Below are 13332 nucleotides of genomic sequence, written 5' to 3'. Positions count from 1 at the left end.
AAAAATTCTGTGTAATCAGGTCATCAAAGACCTTCATAGAGCTGCTTTGATAAAGCAGTTGAACCACTTGGTAACAGGGAGATAGGAGTTTTGCAACAGGGAAAGAGATCAAGAGATAGAGGGAGCGGGAGGAAGAGAGGGGAAAGGATATAAAAAGAATTAAGATGTGTTATGTGCGTGGACCAACTCAGAGCCCTGAATGTAACCATTATGCACTGCAAATCAGTAAAAAAATAAGTTAAACTTCCTACACTGGCTGAATACTGCATCACCCTACGAGCTGGTGTGCAGTTCACATCCTGCCTACACAGACATACACATCCACCTTTTCATATGCTTTGAGCTGAAAACGGGGATAACCCATTTGGGCTTGGGGATAAATTACTTTTGCAAAACACAGTAAAGTGGAATCCATTTAATAGCAAAAACGTGAGTTTAAAAAACGCACCACAGACACTGCATGACTAGGAAAGCCAGTAACTTTACTGAATTGTCTGCAAAATACAAATTATACCTTATTTCCAGCAGGAGAAACTTTTGAAAATTTCCCACTTTAATTCACTACAGACAGCTGAATTAAGTCCCTTGAGATACACAGATGTGGTTTAACTTAGTTATAACATCTTGTCATCTAGTGGCGGCAAAGTCCCGCTTATGCCGCTGTGAGCCTCTATTTGAGTATTTGTTGCAAATGCTTGTATGCCCTCATTTACAAGCTATTTTTAATTACTGTCATTGAATGGAAACAAGTCCCCAGGAAAAGAAAGAAAAGAAGAAGAAAAATGACACAGCAAACCATTGGAAGCAATGCAAGTCCTACGCCTACAGTGACCCCGGTCCACTTGCTCCGAGAGTGCACTGATTCAAACTAGAGCAGAATCTGCCGCATAGCTGACCTCTCTGAATTAAACTGAGGTATGAATCAATTTGAGGTATGAACAGGGAAGGCAAAATACAATACCCGATTATGAAAGGAACCAAAATGGACAAATTGAATGTGGAAGGTATGTGGCTTGGACTGCTCCACATCTTTGGTTAAAACGTATTAAGAAAAGCCTTTCATTACATCTGTAGTCTGAAGCATTCGAACAGACACTAGTATTCCAGCAATCTTCAAAAGATCTGTAGTGGCAGGAAATTAACGCCACACAAGTGACGACACCCTGGCAGATGGCAGAGAGGAGAACAGATGAAGCATGCCATGCTTAGGCAACAGCCTTTATTGAGGGTTCAAGTGGCTTTTTTTTTTAAAAAAATTTTTTTAAAAGAAAGAAATACAAAGCATTTATTCTCTGGAAAAGCAAACAAAAGGGATAAAGGGGTCAAAAACTTGCTATCTCCAAGATAAAAGCTGGGCACAGAAGGAAAACAAATATCTAAGCAAGTGAGAGGGCAGACTTTTAAAAAGTGAATTGGGATTTTGTAAAAAAAGCCTCACTTTAGTTAACTTTTATGTAATCTAAGGATGACAGGTATTTTCACATTCATCATTACAAAATGTTAAATTCCACCTCTGGGAAAAAATAAGCCTTTTACTAAAAAACACAGCTTTTAAAAAGGTCGAAATGAACAGCCTCCACACACCAATGCACGCAGCATACAGGTTGTGCAGCTTGCGTATCCTGTATCACTGCTACCAGTATTTAAGCTTACTGTTACCCCAAAGCTTTTAAAAGGATTCCCTATCACAGTACCTGTAGCTGTGTAAAGTGCCACATGAAGAGTGTTGTCTAACGTGTGGCTCTAGGACGGGTAACCTAAAATCATATACTCCCTCAGGGCTCTGCCCTAACCTCTTGGATACAAAAGATTTACTGCGATAGAAACCATACTAGCTTTGCAAATACAATAAATGGTAGGTAAATTACAGAAAAGGCATAGGGGTAAAGATAGACAGTGACTGTTTACAGAAAGTGACTCATCATAATAGAAATTGTGCTTCTTCTCATTAAATCATCTTTAAGAAATCTCAGATTATCTCTTCGCTATCTTGCCACCACTGCAAGTGAATTCAGTAGTGGAACAAGAGATGACTGGCATCCATTTTCAGGTGATTCTGTTCGTGTTCTTACAAAACTCTTGTCAGAACTGCTATAAATAGCCCAGGCTTCTGCTGGTACTTTAGCTTACTTTATCTTCAGCAATAGAAATTTTGTGTTTTCTTTGTCGCTGAGGCAAATTGCAGGTAAAAAATTAATATGGCTATTTCTTCATATTTTCATGTAATGACTCTTTCCTACCCACTGGTAAGGTTCTACTGATACTGGAAAATGACTATTTTGAAGATGGCAAGGAACATGTGTGATATTCTTGCATATTTAATACACATTAAGTTGTAAAGATGAGTTGTGAGAATGGGATCAAGTCTATGGTGAGGAAAATGACTTTTTCTCCTTTGTGTGTGTGTGTGTGTGTGTGTGTGTGTGTGTGTGAGAGAGAGAGAGAGAGAGAGAGAGAGAGAGAGAGAGAGAAAGAGAGAGAGAGGAAATTATGTGTATTTTTATGTATGCCTTTCTGGTTTTCCTCTGCATAAATGTTATTTTTTCATGTTCCATGGATACCTTTAGTAGTGGGCTATATATGAAATGATTGACTTTTAAAAAATTTTTAGTATATAAAATATTAGTACAAGGCAGGCTAGCATCCTATCTGGATACAACCTAAGGTGCATTGTGGTCTAATTATGGATTGCAGATCAAGTTAAGAAAAATATAGCGTCGTTAATAAGGTCTCTTGGCTTCTGCCACCCAGCGGCAGCCTCTAACAATGAGAAACACACAGCAACTATGCCATGAAAAGAAAAAAAAAGGAAATGGATAAGAAACGTCCTACACATGGTATAGCCGTGCTGATATTCCTGTCTACATCTTCTTTGCTCTGCTTGTCAATGTTTACGATGGGAGATGAATCGACAGATCTTCACATTCCAAGAGAAGGAAATCATTCCTAGACTGAAATATCTTTTAAAGAATATATATTGACTTTTTATGGCACTCACTTTTAAAGGATCTGAAAATTAATCCCTTATAGACGAATATTAGACAAGAGTTATATTTTCTTGAAAAATTAAAAAAAGAGGGACATAGAGAGGTTCTTTAATGGGATTTCTTGAAATGGCTATTAAATCTCTTTATTGAAGAAAAATAGATGACATACATGCTTTATGCAGAAGTGACATTGGGGGTCCTGACACACTGGGATTGTTCAACAGTCTTATATTGCTGACAAGATTGTTAAGGGTCAGTTAAAATATTCAAAATTAGATGACAAAGCAACTATCCCTTTACCTGCTTCCTTCTTTTTTAGCACCCAGTCTTTCACATTTTTCTTCTGTGGGAATTTGTAACTTATTCACCAAGTAAACTCCATATCACTTGTTTCTAGGGCCTCATCTGTAAGGACACGTGCCCCCCCCCAGCTTTTCTGGGTATATTTCTAAGAAACATATCAAATTCTAGGCTGAAAACCAACCGTATGATTTAGGATATGGGCAAGTTAGGGTATGCACTTACTTTCCAAGAGACGCATGGTGATATGGTGCGATCAGAAAGGGGCCCTGCATTTGATAAAAATGCACAAAACAAAACAAAAGTAGCATGAAAGAAACTAAGTAGTATATACAATGGATGTCAGTTGACCAAATACATTGCTAATGTATTAAAAACAATTTAGGGCGTTGCAATGTGATATGTTCTAACCCACAGGTTATCCTTTTGACAGCTGACCTCAAACTTATAAAATGTATGCAGAGTAAAAGAAATCAGAAAGAAAATAGTTACTTGAATGTGCAATTGCACAAATATAACCCCCCTCCCACTATTAAGATAACAAAACTTCTGCTATTACCATAATATTATATATATTAGAAAGCTATACACAAGCATGTTAATTTCACAGATTTTTTAAAAGATTCTTAATATTTTATATAATTAGAAATACACATTTCAAAAACAAAACTTCTACAAAGAGAAAACAGTTATCTTGGTTAGCAAAGCAAGGAGTTCTTCATGGCTTAGGGTAGTACTTTCTATACAAAAAGTCCTTTTTGGTTTTTTACAGGACTGTTTAAAATATCAGCGAAGCTATCAAGGGGGGAAAACACATTTTGGCTTAAGTAAACTACAAAAAGCCACAAATGCTTTGCAAACTCTGTCTTACCTTTTATATGAAAATAAGCAAAATGTAATGTACATATTTTTATATTTTTATTTAATAAGAGATGCAGACCCAGATTTATTTATTTAATTAAATACGTTAGCTCTCAAACTCCACTTTTTTGTTTTTTTGTTTTTTGTTTTTTAAATAGGTATGGTCCTCTTTTAATGGTCTTTGATCCTTTTTAATGAGTACCATACGCCAATGATTCGCCTGCAGGTTTGTGAGCGTGCTCCGGATGCTAGGTTGACCGGGGCTTGTTCCTAACATTTACCGATGGCCACCCACTGCCGGGTCTGTCCGAACTTCTATACATTTGTTTTTTCTATATGTTGCATAACAGCTGCTCTCTCTTTCAGTAAAGATCTGCCGCTTTGGGCAAATGTTTCCTTTTGTCTATTTACATGTAAATAACGTTGAACCTGCAACATGACACTATCTATTGTAACATACATTTTGCAAAGGAGCACAACAGTGAAAAGAAGTTAGCCTTAAAATCTATTTTGTACAAGTGTTCTGTTGTACAACTCAAGTGCTAAGCTTATCTCAGCATTTCTGTTTATCTTTATACTGTATCACCGAGGCAATTTAAAAGTACTTTTACAAAACAGAGTACCTGACTTTTTTTTTTTTTTCCACACACGGCACATAGAATGCATATCGACCCCCCTTCCCCATTAAGGTATAGCACACACACACACTGCAAGAAAAAAAAAAAACTATTAAGTAATAATGTGATCATGTTGCCCATCCTTCAGAGAGTCGCATGCGCTTGACTGAGGGACTTTCCCTTTCGTCCGGCGAAGGTCTGGTCAGTCCAATGGGGGAGTGGAATTCATTCCGGTGATCCTCTCGGTCGCTGCCGTCGTAGGAACTACTGCAGCTGCTCAAGCTATCAACAGGAGATCTCCCCGCCTCGTGGCGCGTGTGTGGTGGGTATCTCGAAGGGGTGGTGGTACGGTCTCTAGGAGGAGAAACAGGTTCTGACTTGATGTTGAGGCTTTGAGTAGAAGGCAGGGAGAGATTTGAACTCTGAGATAAATGAGTGCTAGTGCAAGCTCTGTAGGAGGAAAGGAAACCCAGTTACAGATGGAGGAGGCCAGGAGGCCCCAGGAACTCACAATTACATAACACATCAGCCTACAGACCCCCACAGACACCAGAGCATGCCAGAGCGGGCACCGGCATCAGCGCCTTCCAGAGATTTGGGGTCCCTCTGCGGGTTGGCCTGGCACAACAGCAGTAAGGAACTGGTCCAGGCTGCAGGAATCAGAGCTCTCCTCTCTGACAGGCTCCCTAACTGCATGGGCACCGCCTCAGAAAGGTTTGAAGCACCATGTGTCCCTGGGACTTCTCCCTATACTCGTCCTAAATTTTAATCTTTTAAACCTTTAGAAACACTATTTAGCTTTGAATTAGGCTTCCTTGATTGACAAACACCTGTGTGTGACACTTATTTATTACTTTTCGGTACTGGGGGCCAAACTCAGGGCCTCGTGCTTGCTGAGCAACTGCTCTACCACTGAGCTATGCCTCCAACCCCAGAATTATTTTCAACAGCTTATTATCATATCAACATTTTCCTCCAATTAATAAGCACATGCAAATAGAGTTTAGAACCCATCAAATGCTACACAGTACCCATAACTGGTAAAAAAAAAAAAAAGTTGGAAGAGTGGAAAGCAGGGGGAAGAAGGAAGGACATTGAAAATTATCTGGAGAGATTTAAAATATTGTTTAAAAACAGGTTTTCTATCTCACTAACGTAGATAAATAATTGGCCTTTCTTCATCCTTTTGCAGCTACATGGGATGAAAGTATCTGTTTTACTACTGTTAGCCATTCCCTGACAGAGTAATCCAGCCTACTGCTCCTTTATTTATGATGGTATTAATTGCTGAATCTGGTGTTGCTCATGGAAATATGCTTGTACAGAAGGGAGTAATGTGTTTTAGTGTGTTTACAATCCTTAACTCTTGCTTATTCTCAGAGAGTCTAGTTTGTCCTTCCAAAATGTGGGACAATGTAGATACTTGAAATTCTAACGAGGAAAAACATCGAGACTTTAAGTTTAAATTAGCTGTCACAATGACTTTGATCACGGTAAACCATGTCACATGGCTGGCATCAATTGCAAGATACTTTTATTGTTTTCACATTCTGATCTCATTGACACCCAGGGCTAGAGCATACTGTCAAGAGAGTACAACAATCTCTTTCCCTGAGGAAGAGTCAGAGTAAAGAATTATCCACATAGACACACCCATTTTAAACAAAGGGAAGCAAGCCTGCCTATTAATGTATGTAATTACGCTGCTTTCCCAGGGAGAGAAGTGGATGGTGTTAACAATGTTATTTGGAGCACGGACAGAAGGAGTGCACATTTCAGAGGGACAGTGGAGTAACCTGAGGCTGGCTTTTTGGGAGCTGCAGTGCATGCTCAGGATGTGGAGATATAAAATTAATCTGAAATGAATTTATCTTTGAGTGATGTTTTATACGAAAGCACCACCTACTGGCAAAGAATTACTTTCCCTTTCTTAATACATGAACTAATGTTGAGAAAAATCCATGAGAGAATTATTTGCTTCTGTAATAAGCCATTTCTTTCCCTGCCTTTCTGATCTTAAGGAATCAAAACAATCCTAGAACTTAAATCAAGATTCTACACTGAGTGTATATGATTTTCAATATTCTGTTTATGCTATGAGATATTTATTTGTAACATATTTTATAGTTGACTAGGTTAGCTCCTGAGAGTTTTCATTAAATAATCTTTAAATCAAGAAGATATTAAAATGGTAGAGGGAGGGAACACATATTCAGAATGACTCATAATGGTGGACTATTTTTTTCTTGTTCAAAGTTACTTAATGATTCATTTTGATGTGAGAGGAAATCATCTTTTGATTTCTGGAAGAAAGAATTTTCCTGGCTCTGGGTAAGATTACTTCACTAAAATTTAATCAAATGTTTCTACTATGGATCACAAAACTCTTTAATAATGAATGTCAATTAGGATCCTGAAAATAATTTGGCATATCAATAAATACTTTTTCTGTTCTCTGACATTTCAATTGTGTCTGTCCTGTCAGGGTGAAATGGAAGATTGAAAAAGACTGGTGAGCTAGACCAGGATGAGCAGTTAATCTAGGTAAATTGAACGAAGTGATATAATCAAATGGTGTTTCTTATAGTTTTTTGAAGCTGCATTTGCCCCTTATTTACTTCATCTACCAATGGCAAGTGGTTTGTGTAAGGTCAGCTTCACCTTTTCCCCATGAAAGATGGGACAATTATTGGTGATGCTCTCCTATAAGTAGAACAATGGGAGTTTATCTTTTGGTGGCAGTGTATTTAACAGCCAAAGCATACAGAAACTTTCAGAGTTGTTCTGGGGACTAAATACACAGAAATGGGATGCAAGTTATTTCAGACTCAGCTTCATTCTACTTTATTATAGGAGTCAAGATAGAAAGCTAGTTTCTGCTATCAAAGGAATATTTTCTTGAAAAGGAAGGGCAGCATTTTAAAAAGTCACTTAACTCATATGTGCTAAATTCAGATGCCTGCACATACATCCACTTGTCCTTGAGAACAAAATATAGACATGGGTAATTGTGGAAGGCTTTCCTATGTGTGGATGGATGATAAAAAGGTGGGTGGGGAAGGATGAGCTAGATATACCCAGTTCAGTTACTCTACTCCAGATGCCTTTGAATTGGGAAAACATCTACCTTTTCTTCAAACTGTTCAGAAGTCAGACATCACTGGATAGTGTGATTCAAACTTCTTATTGCCTCTGCTGGGGATTAGACTATCAAGTGATATTTAACCTAACCATTTGACAGTCATCTCTACTCCCAGTGGCCTCCCTCAGTGTATACTGGGTGCCCACATCAACAAAGACAGTGTGTGCCAATGCTTCCAGAAAACAGGCTGACCTTTTTTTAGGTGGTAGTTGAGAAAAACACCTAAAGCTTGAGGGTCATTTTCTGAAATATGACAGATTCCTCAGCCAGTCATGTTTTTTCCTACATAAAACAAATTTATATTGCTCATCTAACTTTGTTATATAAAATCAGTTACTAACTAGTTTAAAACTAGAGCTTTGAAGTTACTCTAGTTTGAAACTAGAGCTTTGAAGACTGGACACGTGAGAGGACAAAACGGACGCTTTCTTGAACAAAATACAAAGAGCTCTATAATGCTTTTATAATTTTGAGAAACAAGTGTAGCAACTATCTTGGGGTGTTGGGAATACCTACTTTGGTGGTGCTTAAATTGACTCCATGCTTTTTTTTTGGATACTGTACTAGCCCCCAAATGAGTCCCAAGTACTACTAGCTCTGAGGTTAAGTTGACTTGGAAATGTATTGACTCTTTTACTAATTTACACTGTGAGGAATTAAGGTAGCACATCTATTTATACTACAATTTGGGATTTTTTTAAAAGGACAATTTTTACATTTAATTGTGCTAAAGCCACAGAGTCCATTAGAAAGGATCTGCCTTCTGGAAGCTACTATATTGGTGGCATTGGTGTGCTTGTGAATGTGTTTGTGTATATGAATTGAGTAGGGGCTGGGGGAGAGAGAGATGGAAAGGGATGGGATGGAAAGGGAGGGGATGGGAAGGGAGGGGACAGGAGAGGAGAGGAAGGGAGAGAAGACGAGAGAAGGGAGGAGAGGAGGGGAGACCAGCATTAAAAAGCCTGGAAGGGTCAGAGAACTGATTTGAAGTATAAAGGAACTGATTAAGTGCAATTAAAACTCATAGACTAAATTTAGAGTTAAATTATGGGCAATAATATTCAGTGCTGAAAAACACAAGGAGCTGAACAAACTGCTTCATCCCTGGCCGTGGTTAGCTCAGCTCCTCCCTAGTTTGGGGCTGTCACGTCTTTCTTGTTTATGGGGCCTCTATCAGGGCCAGAAGAGAATTAGACTCTCCCCACGTAAAGGAAGAGAGCTTTAAAACTGTAGTAGAGTTAAAATATAGCAATAGGCATGTGTTCACAATTACAAAGGAAATTATCAGATTACTGAAAACAAAAGAAAGCCATATTCAGGTAAAATGATATGGCTTTTGCTATTGATAATTTCTCAAGAAATCTAGTGCTATAATGAAGGAATTTTGAAAAAATGAGAACTAAACACTTTTATTATTGGTAAGAAACATTTAGAGTAGATTCACTGCTAAGCCACATGCACATATTTAACCCCCCCCATGGGGTATCATGTACTTAGTGATAACTACCTAAAAAATTACTGCAACCAATGCCTACTTGCATAATTAGCATTGAAGAGAAAATTTAATTGCCCTAGAAAGAGAAACTGTTCCTAATCAATACTGAACAATACAGCTTCAATGTAAAGGATTTTTTCAAGAAAGAGGAACAATGCCATATGAACTAGTTTTATTGTTTACATGAAAGGTTAGGATGCTGATGGCGATAATATTAGTGAATGGGGTGGATCTGAGCAGATGGTGAATGAGTGAAGACACCATTACCAAATCACTAATTTACAATACATCAGTGCTACCCAAAAGCCAGAGTATAGGAGATGAAGTTGTGATATCAGACACTGGCTTTTATTCTAATCAATGGTTTATTCTCACCTCCTGAGAAATATAGATATGAAACTAGTTAAGTAATATAACTAGTTAACTATAACTACATGGTTTAGTAGTAAAGCTAAAGTGAGTGTGGCATGTGGAATGCTTCTGAAATATAAAAATTTATCTTTAAATATCTCATATCCTGTTTTCTTTTGAGGATTAATTGCAGATTTGAAGTCACTAATTAAAGTCAGGTCTTTTGTTTACATTGTATCTTTTTTCTGTAACTTGAAAGTAGTAGTGTCAATTTTGAATTGAGGGCTTTTAAAAGTTAGAACGCTTCCTTGATAAATGACAGGAGTCCTCTTCTACAATAAAGGTGTATCTCAAAACTACCACAAGGGGGCAGAAAGACACATCCTTTGACCAAAAAACAACCAAATAATTTTTTTACCCAAATTTAGTAATTAGCATTGCATGTACTAATTAGCACACATATTTTAATAAAATATCTATAAGTACATAATTGTACTATGAGAACATTATAAATATTGAAGCCTGTATATCAATTGAATAGTCAATCTTACGAATATTAGGGTTCACTTTATTATTAGTTTATGCCAAGAATCTCTAATATCCCAAAACCTTAAAAAACTTCAAGAACCCTAAACAAATTCTAAGTGTAGATGCCTTCAAAGTTTCCAAGTGAACTGTCTGATAACTACATAAAAATACTACCACAGAAGTGGAAATAAACACTGCCTAAAAGAATAAAGAGTTTGACTCGTGATATCAGGGCTCCCCTTCCTCTTAAAACTATTAAGGGATGTAAAACTTAAACCACTCACAAGGGATTGGTCTGAAGATTTCCTTTACATTTCTATAAAGTACCATTGTGCACTCTCTCATGGGACACAAAAGCACGTGTTTAAAGACTGTCACTTGTCAGTTTAACGACATATCCTAAAATGATATTATAGAAGAAATAATACTGCTTACCCCAACTGACTCAGGGCAGATGGCGGCATGTTATGGAGGTGCTGTTGTTGCCAGCCAGTGACCGAGCCAAGGTGAAGAGCGCTGGCCGTGTTAAACCCAGACAGAGATGACAGATCTGCGCTACTCAGGGAGTACTCTGCATCGACACATACAACAGTAAGGGAAAAAATCCGATTAGAAAAAGATCCAATGGTAAATAAAATCAAACATTTTCAATGCCTACAATGTTCTTGCATTTTGTTTTTTTTTAATTTGGGAGGAAAGGAGGATGAAACCACCAGGGATAATAATTCTTCAAAAACAAGTATTCCATGAAAGGTCTGAAGCAGTGCAGCCTGCAACTGTGGGTTATTACACTACAACCTGGTGTACCATAATGGTACATGGCACATTTGACAATCCAGAAATGTCTTTTAGACAAACTTGAGGAAGTGAGCTTTCTATGGCACCAAAGAAATACAGTAATGGCTCAACTGCCTTGAATTTGTTCTTCTATTTTGAATTCAGGTTGGGTAAATAAAACTTTCAGTCACTTAAAAAAGAAGAGTGTGGATAACTACTTTGCCACAGTAAGGCAGAAGTAACTATGTAGTGCTCTAGACCCCACAGATACTGGACAGGGTAAAGATGATAATGCTGTTCAGCTTGCTTTTTAATAAAAGGTATTTAACAATTACACATGGCAAAGCTACTTACCGGTACCATATGTTGTTGAAATGGCTGATGGATATCCTCCCATGCCTTGTCCTGGTAAAGTAGGGGTTGCTACGGAAACCACTGGGGTAGCCAATGACTGAGCAGACTGGGAGTTATTTATCCTTTGATTCTTTTAAAGTAAATAAAAAGACAGTATTGATGGAATTTTTCACGGAAGTTAAAATACTAGATTTCAGTATTAGTTTTGCAGATAAAGAGATAACTTGGTACAAAGCTCATGAAATTAATCATTTAACATGTGTCTCTATGAACTCTGCCAACCCTATCATTTACAATCCTTCAAGAGACCAGCTGTTGCCATAGTAACCCATTACATCAGTATCTCCTAGGCAACTGAACTAGTAACAAGTACCATAGCTTTATTATGGGTAAAAACAGACTATGCTGAGAACTGATGAAATATGTATACTGTACTTCCATTGTTTCAGTTTTTATTCAAATGCAAATTAAAAAAAAATTAAAATCAACCATGGTGGGTCTTGTGTTCTGTTCTATGTACCGCAGAGCAGACGGTAAGGGGGTTCATGTTCTATTCTGACCAGCAGGTGGTGCTCTGACCACTTTTTTTCCGATGCTTTTAAACTTAGCTCAACTAGAGGGCAAAGCTTCTAAGGCCTGTATTTAACACTTTACAGCAAGGAGATTAAAGACACGTATCCACTTAAAACAATGGCACTTAGCTCTTAGTGCAAGGAGTAGTTCAGCTTTAAGTGACAGGATAAATATTTTCTCGTCAATTAAATCTTAAAATGTTGAAAACAAGGCCTCCAGTTTCCAGAGGCTGTGGGGACAGAAAACAATAAGCAGACATTCTTTTCCCCTGTGACTGATACTAGACATTAACTGTACTTAAGCATAATCTGTGTGGACACACTACGGTAAGTTTCAGTCTCTTGGTTTCACCAGAGCTTCCGCCTACCGCTAAAGGCAGCTTCGACTATTTCCTTGCCACGTAAGGGACGCGGTCACATACTTACCAAAAGCAGGTCAACATCCTCGGACTGAAAGCATGCAGGAGGAGTTTTATTAATTAGTGTCTGCAAATATTTATAATTGGGCAAAAGCTTTTCAACCAAAGGAAAGGCATTTTCTGATAGACACAACAGTTTAAACAGTTTAAAACCTAGACTCCAAAGATAACTCCTTATACAGGCATTCTTTGTTTCCCTTAATGAGGTGTTTATCTCAAACGTGAAGACAACCTATCTGGCTTTCAACACAGGTCAGTGTCTCGATATTCATGATTTCACCACCGTATTTGGAACAAAAAGACTGTACTTTGAAAGCTCACTTGCTGGGGGAGGAGGCAGTCACACCTGGTTACCAGAGAGAGACTGCCCTGACCGCGCTCTCAGAATCCCTAGGCAAGCATCAGTTTTAAGGTACCTGGAATAAACCTGCTGATAGAGATGGCCTGCCAGTCCTCACTGCGGGGCTGAAGCCCCATGGAAGGTTTTATTTATTAGACCCAGTCTTTTTCCAAAGGGAATGTTGCAGATGATGTGATTTTGGGGGGTTAATATTCAAAATTAATCTGCACTGTGCCATAATAAGCTAATCAGCTAGCAGGACTGTTCTACCCTGAAGCTTTCCACAGGGCAGAGAAAGGAAGGAAGGAAGGAAGGAAGGAAGGAAGGAAGGAAGGAAGGAAGGAAGGAAGTGAGGGAGAGAAAGGGAGAGGAAGAAGGAAGGAAGGAAGGAAGGAAAGAAAGAAGAAAGAAAGGGATGAAGGAAGGAAGAAAAAGAAAAAAAAAGGAAGGTGTTCCAGAATGATCTAAATTTGCTGCATCTTGGATTTCAATGTTCTCACTCTTAAGCACAACTGGCTTGGGGACCAGTGATGTAAGTGTGTCGATGTGGAGTTCAGCCCCACCATCTTCCTTTTATTGTAGGTACATA

General features: G+C 38.2%; 1 protein-coding gene across 13 annotated transcripts in view; it reads right to left on the bottom strand.

The window, feature by feature from the left end:
* Window positions 1-4699: 4699 nt before the first annotated feature.
* Mef2c (myocyte enhancer factor 2C) overlaps window positions 4700-13332 on the bottom strand; it is a 164047-nt gene continuing 155414 nt past the window's right edge. For 8 of the 13 annotated variants that reach the window (XM_005382286.2, XM_013512976.1, XM_013512975.1 and 5 more), the window contains 4 exons: window positions 12411-12434; window positions 11413-11542; window positions 10717-10852; window positions 4700-5215 (listed from right to left, as the gene is read on the bottom strand). In XM_005382286.2, coding sequence (XP_005382343.1) covers window positions 4894-5215; window positions 10717-10852; window positions 11413-11542; window positions 12411-12434 — 612 coding nt within the window. In that variant the 3' untranslated portion in view covers window positions 4700-4893. The remainder of the gene's footprint in view (window positions 5216-10716; window positions 10853-11412; window positions 11543-12410; window positions 12435-13332) is intronic. The other 5 variants (XM_013512981.1, XM_013512980.1, XM_013512984.1 and 2 more) reach the window with 3 other exon arrangements.

The sequence above is a fragment of the Chinchilla lanigera genome, unplaced genomic scaffold (genome assembly GCF_000276665.1).
Source record: "Chinchilla lanigera isolate Chin_1 unplaced genomic scaffold, ChiLan1.0 scaffold00017, whole genome shotgun sequence".
In the NCBI taxonomy this organism is placed as follows: Eukaryota; Metazoa; Chordata; class Mammalia; order Rodentia; family Chinchillidae; genus Chinchilla; species Chinchilla lanigera.
The sequence above is the reverse complement of the archived record's forward strand: the minus strand, read 5'-3'. Positions and strand labels throughout refer to the sequence as shown.